Source organism: Hoplias malabaricus, chromosome 13 (genome assembly GCF_029633855.1).
Source record: "Hoplias malabaricus isolate fHopMal1 chromosome 13, fHopMal1.hap1, whole genome shotgun sequence".
NCBI classification, from domain to species: Eukaryota; Metazoa; Chordata; class Actinopteri; order Characiformes; family Erythrinidae; genus Hoplias; species Hoplias malabaricus.
In genome coordinates this window covers 29,373,318-29,384,665 of record NC_089812.1, presented here as the reverse complement: position 1 = coordinate 29,384,665, position 11,348 = coordinate 29,373,318, and the positions used below count along the sequence as shown (strand labels likewise).

At 39.0% G+C, this 11,348-nt stretch overlaps 1 protein-coding gene across 2 annotated transcripts; it reads left to right on the top strand.

The window, feature by feature from the left end:
* The first annotated feature begins 2,416 nt into the window (after window positions 1-2,416).
* Window positions 2,417-11,127, top strand: slc35b1 (solute carrier family 35 member B1). 2 transcript variants are annotated; one of them, XM_066642354.1, is made up of 10 exons: window positions 2,417-2,575; window positions 2,930-3,214; window positions 5,132-5,235; window positions 5,327-5,457; window positions 6,079-6,109; window positions 6,357-6,517; window positions 7,016-7,142; window positions 8,625-8,731; window positions 9,292-9,445; window positions 9,951-11,127. In XM_066642354.1, the coding sequence occupies exons 2-10, from the start codon at window positions 3,093-3,095 to the stop codon at window positions 10,001-10,003; spliced, it is 990 nt and encodes a 329-aa protein (XP_066498451.1). In that variant the 5' UTR covers window positions 2,417-2,575; window positions 2,930-3,092; the 3' UTR covers window positions 10,004-11,127. The 2 variants fall into 2 exon arrangements, with proteins under 2 accessions (XP_066498451.1, XP_066498452.1); XM_066642355.1 differs by lacking the exon at window positions 2,417-2,575 and adding an exon at window positions 2,627-2,771.
* Window positions 11,128-11,348: the final 221 nt, after the last annotated feature.

Sequence of the window (11,348 nt, the reverse complement as noted above, 5' to 3'; positions counted from 1 at the left end):
TGCAGCTTTTGAGCACAGTAATTTTTTTCTTTCTTTCAGTGAAGTCAGTTTGTGTCCCTTTGTTTGATTAATTGGTCTAACAAGATTTGATCAATCTCATTTATGTTCACATTTTCTAACATATATTCAAAACTTGATTTACTATCAATGACTAAACAGCATTTTATAAATTGTATACACAAAATATTTTTGGATTTATCTTTCAGCATTTGTAAAGAAAATAAAAACAAAAACAAGAAACATCAAAAAACAAACAAAAACACCTAATCTGAAAAGGTTTGGATGAATTTTTTTTTTTAGTAAAATAGCCTTGACTAAGCACAACCCATTTTCACTGCAAAGGGAAAACATTGGTTGTTATTTTTCAGAAGCACTGATTTCTGGCCGTTTATCCTCAGATGTAAATACATATTGAGCTGCATTTTGCTAAATTTATTTTTGATATTTAGAATTTTGTCTGCTTTTTCTCATTTTCTAGATTTACTAGATATGACAAAGATGATGTCTGAACTCCTGTGCATTTAGTGTGTAGCACTTGTAGCATAGCACTACATACATTTAGGTGTGTGTTCATTTTTCACTATGTTGGTGTCATTGTTTTGGTTATGCTACTTCTTTTCAGTTTTGTAATTTTGCTTGTTGAGATTGAAAGCAAGAGAATGTGCCATTTGTTGCCAATATACTGCCATAGACCACTACAGACTTGGGTAGTATTAAGGTTGTGTTTATATTTAACCGACATTACACAAACAGATGAATAATTTAACATTAGATGCCAAGATGTGCCTAGAACTATACAGTGTATCAATATTCTGCGTATTCCAGGATATTATTTAACCACTTAGATTAAATCACATTTCAGTTCAAAGTTCCACATTTGGAGGAATTTGGAAATTAATGGTTATCACAGTGTCTTGTTTTTTGTTTTTGTAAAAGAGCTTATTTGTTCAGTTACCTCTAGTTTTGGCTTAAATTGTCATATTTCTCCGTGTTTTTTATTTAGTTTTAATATTATCATCAAATAGCACATGTTGCCTCCTTTCTCTGCAGATTACACTTCTGCTAAATGTTTTTTTTTTATTATTCTCATCTTTAATTTGTTGGATGACATAAAAGAGTGACAAAAACAGTTTGTTCTGTTTAAAAATTATTTGAAATTAATTTGGACTGAGACATTCTGCTGAAAGTTGCTGAGTTATCTGAGGCTGAGTACGACAGTGGCAAAATATGCTTTGAACTGCATATGTAAAGCTTGTTATTTATTATTGTTTTTATTATTTACTTGGACATATGTCTATTTTCTTTGCTTATTAAATCAAATTGCTATTAAAGTAACTTAACTTTAAAGTAACTTTAAAACATAGATGTATGTAAAGTTAAGCATAGTTCTCAACGGAGGGTGGCAAAAAAAAAGCCCCTCTCCAGGGTGTTGTGCCCAGTGCTTCTGGGTAGGCTGCCCACCATGATCTTGAACACAATAAAGCGGTTCCAAAGAATGATTGAATGAATAGAATAAATTCAGCATTATATAAAGAGCTAGGAATATAAAATTAATGGAAAGCAACTGTCTAAAGAATTCTAGGACTCATTTCAGTACTCCAAATTTAGAGTTCAAATGTCAGGTTTCCAGTTTGTCTACTGCAAGAGGTAGATAAAGAATAACAGTAGTTCTCATCACTAGCATAAACCATTATTAGTAAACTGAAGGGAGGAGAGGGAAGTCTTTGTTTGACACGTGTAGTTTTGCTTTGGGAATCTAAACCACGCCCCCCGAATTGATCCTTGTGTTCTCATTGGTCTGAGTCAGCCCTGTGCAGCTTCAGTTGATTATTTGGACCAATCACTATCCTCCACATCCTAAGACGTAAAACTTGTACGCTCAGGTTATTGGGAAAAGCCCGGTAACTGAGTCCGAATAGCTGTCTGAGATTACTGCCTAACTGAGCCTAAAACCAACATTGAAATATACCACGTTTAAAAATTAGAATAAAAACCGGTAACAGGCCTGTGTTGATCTGAATAATGAAGCGAAGATGGGAGATCCATTAATCAAGGAGGCATACACTGTCTGTGCTTTTATTTACTCACATACACTGAAATTATGTGGCCAGGATCTCAAAGTAGTCCTAAATTACAGTACCGTGGCACTGGAGCTAAACGAAAAACCATGGTTTCAGTGTAAAAGCATGTTTTGGTCCACTACGGCTGGGTATTAAATGGTTCCTAATCTCTATAAAGTGCACACTACATTGGTCACGAAATTATGGCTTCGACTTCCAAATAGTGCATAAATCGTTACGTAACTAATCGTGCTGCTTGTATTTAAATATAAATGCCTTCCTAGCATACAGACAATACACTGTTGTACGTAGGATTCATCACATTAAAATCTACGAAATAGTGCACTACGTAGGCTATAGGGAGTCAATTGGGACGGAGCCCGTGTCTGGGCGAGTGTTTAAACTCCTACCAGCAGGCGAGTGCTGAAGGAACCCTGGACTCGCTTTGGTCCTTCAGAGTTAAAAATGAAAACATTGAACTCTCAGTCGCCGCTTTGCCTCAGATGAAGCTCCAGGTAATGGTTCAGATCATGCTAATTTATTTTGATAGGAGTAACCTTTTCAAATGAGATTTGTTTGCTACGAAGGTGAAGTTAGCTCCCTCTTCGGCGGTTTATTTTATGATTCGAATTCCTCCTTCCACCTTAAACGGTGGGCCGGTTAACTGTAACTGTTTAGATGCCGGAATGTAACAGCTGGTTACCGTTGAAGGTGAATAAAAGTGGGAGAATAGGGGGTCAACTACAAAAACACCATTCAATATAATTAGCTGGTCTTTTGTGTATTATTTTCTGTGAGACTTAAGTACCACTTTAATGTAACCGTTACTGGAGCTAGCTGTTTCTGAACCAGGCTGTTTTATTGTTTAGAGGAAAGTATAGAAGGAAGACAGACGCTGAAAGCAGAGGGACCCCGCCTTCTGTTAATCTCCACCTCGCTAGTAGAGTGGAGCGGGACGCGAGCTCGCGGCTTCCCCCGGGAGGATCGGCGGCGGTGTCTGTTCAGGTGTTACCGGCGCTTCTGGACGACGCCATGACTGCGGGGAAAGGCGCCGTGAAGGGTTCGCTGTGGCAGAGTGAACGAGTCCGGTTCATCATCTGCTTCCTTGGGGTCTTCATCTGCTACTTTTACTACGGAATACTGCAGGAGACTATGTGAGTGTCTCCGTTACTATGTGCTAACATTTTATTAAGGTAAACCACAGGTTAGATGTACTGACTAACCGCTCTAACGTAGTATTGTTACGGGTTCGTTTTTCAAAATGCATAATTCGTCACACCGTGTGATCCACAGACTCATTCAGAGGGAGATCGAAAATTGATTCAGAGAGTGGTGATTCACAGTGTCGTTCAGAATGAGTGGTGATTCATAGAGAGTCATTCAGAGAGAGATGATGCATATTAATAGATTTGGGGAGGAAAAAGTAGGGTGATTCTGATTATTAACCCAGTATTCACAGTGGTGGTGATAGGGAGCAGATGTCTGAATGATTCTGAAAAAAAAACAGCAGGTTTTTACATAAAATTTCAAGGAGGTTGTGGTGTAAAAGTGTCCTGAACTAGGTATAGTTCAATGGAGCAGTTGCCTTCCACAGAACAGACTAACGTTGTCCAGTTACACCGCACTGCAAGAAGTAGTCTTTGGGCAAGACTCCTAATGCAGCGTTAGAATAGTTATAATGTCAGTTATTACTTGAGATGTTGAGAATAGGAAGTTAAAAGATCCGTCACCTCGAAGGAATGCAGAAATCAAATCTCTAATAAACCTGTTCTCTCTAAGGAGCTCCACTGTAGCAACTTCATTAATTAAGAGACTTCTGAATCACCAGTGGTTATTATGTTGAAGGGGGTGTTACATTACTCATTCTCTCCCGCCGACATGGGGGTGTCTTCTTTCAAAAGCTTACCAGTGCCCTTTGTACAAGTGTTCGGCTGTAGCTGTCTGGGCTCCAATTTTAGATCTGTCGGGATTTCTCAGGTTCATTATAAAGGTTACATGAAAGACTATTTAGATTTGCATTGTATTATGTCTTAGTCACGTCTTTTTAGATGTGCTTGTGTGTTTACAGCTTTTCTCTTAAGAGGGAAAATCATATATGTCTAACATAAAAATATTTAGAAATGCTGCGGAAAAGAAAACACTTTAATTAAATGTTTCCAAAATGTATCTTCCTGTTTAGCCTGTAGCAACGTATTCACAAATGCTCTATAACGTAGCGGTACTGAAATACTAATCTTAGGTCCACTCAATTTGATATTCATTCATTCATTATCTGTAACCGCTTATTCAGTTCAGGGTCGCGGTGGGTCCAGAGCCTACCTGGAATCATTGGGCGCAAGGCAGGAAACCCACGGGAAGAACACACCACACTCCTTACAGACAGTCACCCGGAGCGGGAATCAAACCCACAACCTCCAGGTCCCTGGAGCTGTGTGACTGCGACACTACCTGTCAATATGATATGATATTCTTTTTGTTGATTTGCTAAGTAGCTTTTGATCAGCCCAAGCTGGCAAAAGGTGGCACGGTGGTGCAGCAGGTAGTGTCGCAGTCACACAGCTCCAGGGATCTGGAGGTTGTGGGTTCGATTCCCGCTCCGGGTGACTGTCTGTGAGGAGTGTGGTGTGTTCTCTCTGTGTCCGCGTGGGTTTCCTCTGGGTGCTCCAGTTTCCACCCTCAGTCCAAAAACACATGTTGATAGGTGGATTGGCGACTCAAAAGTGTCCGTAGGTGAGTGACTATGTGAGTGTGTGTTGCCCTGTGAAGGACTGGCGCCCCCTCCAGGGTGTATTCCTGCCTTGCGCCAATGATTCCAGGTAGGGCCCACCGCGACCCTGAACTGGATAAGCGGTTACAGATAATGAATAAAAGTTGGTAAAAAGGCCATGTAAAATTTAGACATCTTGTGAGTAGAGTTTTTCCCCCTCTATGATCTTTTGGTGTTATCTTGTACTAATCCTTAACCTTTGCTAGTATTGAGAGCCTCATTTGTTGTTGTTAATTATTGTTTGTGGTCACAGTTAAGCCAAGCTACTTTGGATAATTCTCACACTGCTTTTATTATGTTTCAGCACACGAGGGGACTACAGTCAAGGGGACAAAAAAGAGAAGTTTCGTTATGCAACAACACTCGTCTTCATCCAGTGTATTATCAATGCTGCTTTTGCCCAAATCTGTGAGTCTGCCTCTCCCATCACCATTCATTTCCTGTGATTTTATCTTTTGTATTTCTTTTCACCTTTTTAAATTCCTTTTCTGCTGAACAGTGATCAAGTTTTTTGAGGGTTCAAAGCCAGACCCCACACGGAGCTGGCTCTATGGCGTGTGTGCTCTGTCTTATCTTGGGGCCATGGTGTCCAGCAACTCTGCTCTACAATATGTCAACTACCCCACACAGGTCAGTGTGTTTTCTCTGTCCCTCTCTCTCTCTGGCTCTCGCTCTGTCTCTCTCTGGCTCTCTCTCTGTCTCATCCATCTATCTGGAAGTTGTCTTGCCATTGGGTAAGACAAAAACACTGCACCTTTTAAGGTTTGTATATGGCTGAAGTTTAAACTGTCTCTGAGTTTCATTCACTGTTTGAACTTCCACAGAAACTCATTTGTAACTTGAGTTGTTTAGTTTTGTAGCACTTTTGATTTGTTTACTTTCATGCAGTTGGCTGTCTCCCAAATTTGGAGATTTAAATTCAAATTAAGTCATCTGAAACAGCAGAAATAAGTTAATATTACCCACCTGTGAAGCAGGATTAGAGCATTATCCTCATCTTGGATTGTGCTGACCTGTCTGTTGTTTAAAAATAAAACTCCAGATACATTTTCATTGGCCTGAGCACAGAGAGGGAAAACCTAGCATAGGTACAAAGGAGTCTTTGTAAATAGGTTAGGTTTCGAACATGCAAACAGACATGAGAACTAGTAAAGCGTGAGGAAACAGCTGTTGAATTTTAAGTTTAATTATAAACGTCCGTATATTTCTGTTATGACTGTGTAATGTGAATCTGTCATTTGTTTTTTGTAGGTGTTGGGGAAGTCCTGTAAACCAATCCCAGGTAGGAAAGAAATGCTGCGTTCATCTTAACATCACAGAGACTTAGAATTTCAATCTTAGTTCTCAATCTTTATATTATAAATATATAATATATAACTTGGAGCTTATGTTAAATATTTTAAATATATGTTGTACTCCTCCTCAAGAAGAAATGGTCATTGTGCACTAACTGTACTTTTCATCTAAATTGTTTATTTTATGTCTTCTTTCTTTAAATTTTCACACACTTTCTATCTCTGTTGCTATAGTGATGATTCTGGGAGTGACCATTCTGAGGAAGAAATACCCCATGGCCAAATATCTGTGTGTGATTCTGATTGTCAGTGGTGTGGCACTTTTCCTCTACAAACCCAATAAGGCCTCCACAACTTCAGATGATCATGTGTTTGGCTTTGGAGAAATGCTACTGGTTAGTTACTGTGTTCCTTTAATCTTTTTACACGGTCTGGAAAAGTGATAGAGCCCAGAATTGTTTTTTTTTTCTTTTGGGAACAAGTGAAGCATTTTTAAATATCACATTAGTACAGCTTGTCTTTCAGAGCTGACATGGTCATATTTTAATTCCAGACTATATCCAAACAGGTTCATACTGTAATGTCAATGGAGTTGTATTTGAAAAAATAAACATTTAAAACTGTCATATGTTTTTAAAAACACTGAACCCCAGCAAGACACTTTGGGAAGCTTATGTTTGGAATAGCTCTTTTATAAACTCGTTTACTCTATACATCATAGCATTTGTTACCAATGAACCAACTGATTAAAGAATATAAAGCGGATTAAAGTCTTGACTTTAACTTGACTGAGTATTGAAACAGCACCACGTAATACACTACTCTGAATGCAGCTTGGATCCTTTTCTCTGGTGTCTTTTACATTTTTGGTGTTGATACTTCCTTGTGTGCAGCTCTTGTCTCTGACCTTGGACGGTCTGACGGGTGTGGCCCAAGACCATATGAGGGGGCGGTACCAGACAGGAGCTAATCACATGATGCTGAATGTGAACCTGTGGTCTACGCTGGTGCTGGGCTTGAGTATGTCTCTGCAAACTTATATTAATTCAGTGCAGTCAAGCTATGTTCAAATCAGCCATATGGATTATGAAATAAAACTGATATGAATTTTTAGTCTGTTGTCATTTTAGAATAAAATAAAAAATGCTTTAACAATCAGCAGTTCCTCAGGAGCACAAGTTCACACCGTATTGACCGGTGTGTTAGGAGGTGATAGGCTCCCTTTTACCTATTGTACCATTGAAGAGAATGTCGCTTCTTAAAAAGATGGAACTTTGCTGTTTGGTGCCAAAACTCTTACAAAGTAATTCACTATTAACTGCTTGTATTTTGGAAAGGGAACTGCATCAGAGGCGTAGATGCCTTTGCTGAATTCAACATGTTTACTTGGTTGTTCACCTCCACCATGACCTCGTATAACAAGCCTCCCTGGAGATAATACAGTAATGGTATGGCAGTCATAATGGTTTTGGAAATTTCCAGGTGTGAAGAGAGGCCTTGTAGCTGAAGTAGTGATAAACGAGTAGCTAAATGAGTGGTAGGTTCCCACATTAGGACTCTTTGAGTCTCAGTAATGCGGTTACAAAGATGCATAATCATGTGATCTAGGAGAAACTACTGTATCCAACTGTAAAGTATGCAGATGTTTACCTGCTAAGCAAGCATGATTAATTTCAAGCTGATTTACAAATGAGATTTGTAACACGGCTATGTTCTTCAGGCATTTGCTTGTGTCTCCCAGCAGGTGGAGCCATAACCCCAGTTTATTTTGAGCTGTATCTGTGTTGTGTGTTTGAGGGCTGTGTTCAAGGGAGTAGTCCCGCTGGTGTTGGGCAGCTGGTCAGACAGTCTCTGATGGGCGTGAGGGACATCTGTTCAGCCATGCGCTTGTTTTTAATCTTTCAGGTCCTCGTACTTTAATCTCATCACACAAGATGGAAATCTCAGTGTGACTGCCCTATTTTAGTAAAGTTTTATAAAGAGAATTAACATCATGCAGCCTGAAGAGTGGATTCAGCTTTGAAAATGATAAATATTAAAAACAGGTTGAGGAAGGAGCTGATCAGCTGCCTGAACTGTAGAATAACTAAATGAAAGTGCTGAATTTACTTGTTAGAAACATATTTTTCAGTTTATAACGCTAAGCCTAATCTGCTGCTATAGGGTTTTTTCACACTACTGGCTTTTTAATGTGTGTACATTGTTATATAGTACAAAGTGCAAAGATGTGAAATTTCTGTCTGGTTAGCACTTCCTATATCCTTACAGTTTTAAAAGAAACAAACAAAAAAACCATTGTACTAACATTATTTAAGAATTGAGTGTTGGTGCATTACCTTCATTAGTGCAGGTTTCTTTAGAGAATATTGCAGTATTGGATTTTAAGAACATTGTCTAGCTGTACTTTGTGAGATAATAATCTCTCCTCCAGTGAGGCTTGTTTGTGTCAGGTTTGTATACTGTACACTCAGGTCTGTAAATAGGCTGTGTCTGTTCCTCCAGCTGTGCTGTGGACCGGAGAGGTGTGGGAGTTTTTGAGTTTTGCTGATCGCTACCCAAGAGTCATCTACAATATCTTACTCTTCGGTTTCACCAGTGCACTAGGACAGGTATTTTATTCTCTCTCTCTGTCCCTCTGTCTGTCTGTCTGTCTCTCTCTCTCTGTCTGTCTGTCTGTCTCTCTCTCTCTGTCTGTCTCTCTCTCTCTGTCTGTCTCTCTCTCTCTGTCTGTCTCTCTCTCTCTGTCTGTCTCTCTCTCTGTCTGTCTGTCTCTCTGTCTCTCTCTCTGTCTCTCATTCTTTCAGACTTTTTTCCCCTCATCGTGTTCCCTCTTGCTTTTCCATCTCTTATCTCCATCCACACTAGCTTTCTTTTTTCTTACATTTTTATTTTCCTTTCTCTGCCATATGTACTTTTTCTTTCTGCTTTTTTTTCCTCTTTGTATTTTTTTTCCTTATTGCTTTCTCTGTTCCTGTCACAATTCTGCATTATTTCTCTCCTCTTTCTCTTTCTCTTCTCAACCTTGAACATGCACTTTTTGCCACAGGAATACATATGATTTGTCATTACTATGAATACTTGTGAAATACACTTAGTGTGGGCTATGATAGCAGTTTTCCTTCATATTGATGCATTATTGTAAAGTAACCGTGCTTTCTTCCTCTGTCAGACCTTCATCTTTATGACGGTTGTGTATTTTGGACCTCTGACCTGCTCTATTGTCACTACAACACGGAAGTTCTTCACCATCCTCGGCTCAGTGCTGCTGTTCGGAAACGTCATGAGCAGCATGCAGTGGATCGGAACCATCCTAGTGTTCTTAGGTGTGTGTTGTACTGGTTTTCTTTGTCATTTTGTTTATGGTGTTACGTTTTTGACAGTGCAGGGAAAGAAACTTTCCTTGGCCAGTGTTGGGTTCCACTTTTCCTTTATCTTTCAGTGGCTTTTTAAATTAGACCCTATTTGTGCCTCTGTTTCTTTCTCGGTAATGAGCTGTCTCTGTCTCTCTTGTGCTTCCCTTTTCTCTTTCTCTCTTGTCAAGCTCCAGGTTTAAGGGCTTAGGTTTGTTCCTAATCCTGTTATGTGGAGGTGTATAGACTACTACTCTATTTCATCGTGTGCTGGAGCTTAATGAAGGCTTATAATCAGCTTTTATTTATTTATTATTATTTTTATTATTTTAAAAAGACTGCTAATCTAATCTAGCATCAGTATAACAAAATTAACCATTAACTAAATCTTCTTTGCAGTTTTTATAGATTATTATTATCATGCCTTGCTTATTTTCCAAAATGTGGTGGATTACATGGACTTTGGTCTGTTTTTCAGGTCTGGGACTGGATGCCAAGTTCGGAAAGACATCCAAGAAGACGACACACTGAAGCACAAAAAGTATATAAGTGTGTGTGTGAGAGAGAGAGAAACTGTGTGAGCGAGCGAGCGTGCGTGTATGCATTTTTCCAACGTATGGACAGTAAACAGATGAAACATCTATTCCTGTTGGTGCACTTTCCCATCAGTGGCTAAGCTTAAAGACATTTCTATGACTTATTTTTATGGGTTTAATATACATTGAAAAATGTCTTGTTACTTTTGTTCAACAGAGGGCCATTTATAGTCTGTGCAGATATCTACTTATGAATTATACACATGGTGGCCATTTTTGGATGATAGAAATGATAGGAAGCGGTAAATATTTTGGGCGAGCAATCAAATTTCTGCCCATACTCCAGGTAGTTTGTATTGCTTTTAATTATTTGAATTATGCTAAACATCTAGGGCTGGAGGAATATGACCATGTATTAGAATGCATTTTATACTTATGCTTATGTACTACCCAGACACGCCAGTCATATTCCAGACAAATGCAATTTTGGGTCTTAACCCCCCTTTGGATTGTGTGAAATACCTCATTTCTGGTGCATATCAGATGTCCACAGCGAATGTTTAGGAAGGCCTTTATTTACACACGTGTAAATGCTTATTTGTGTTAATGAGTGTCAGTATGGGTATGTGTTACACACTCCATCCTCATCTAACATCTAAAGTTTCCTTCTGTCTACATTGTTGTGGTCCACACTAAGAGAGTTCCGTTATATTCCTCATTGAGTTCATTCCGACATGTGCACCATAAATCTTTCATGTAAGCCATGAGTTTTCATATGTTCAGATCCATGTGTGTCTCGTTTACTGTCTGGTAAAATGTCATTTCCTGCCTGTATACATTTTAGAAAAAAAGAGAAAACAATTTTGGAATAATGAGTTTGGGTATCTGTCTCTTTTTTTGGAACTGTAATGTTGTTAAATTGAAACAGGCTCACTTGGCCAGGCTGCTGGGGGTTTCTGTTGACCAGCTGTTGTATATAAACAACTGCCAAACATTACTTTTGACTGTGCCAAGAACGACATGTCTGTCCAGAGAGAGGAACACCCAACCAGCTGACGTTAAACTCAGAGCCTATGTAAATGGACCCTTTTTATGTTTTTTCCCAAACCCATGGATCATTACATAATATTTGATAAATTATTTAACTTCATCTAAAGTCACATGTGTAAGCAGATGTTCCCCATGGTTCTTCCAAAATATTGTATCCTGCATCGAAACAATTCATAAAATAGTTGAAAAGTTTGGATTCTGTTGTGCCATGCTACATTCAAGCCAGAGCCAGCATCCCTACTGCAGACTACTTACTCCGTAAACAGTACTGAGTGCCGCTGAGTATGTGT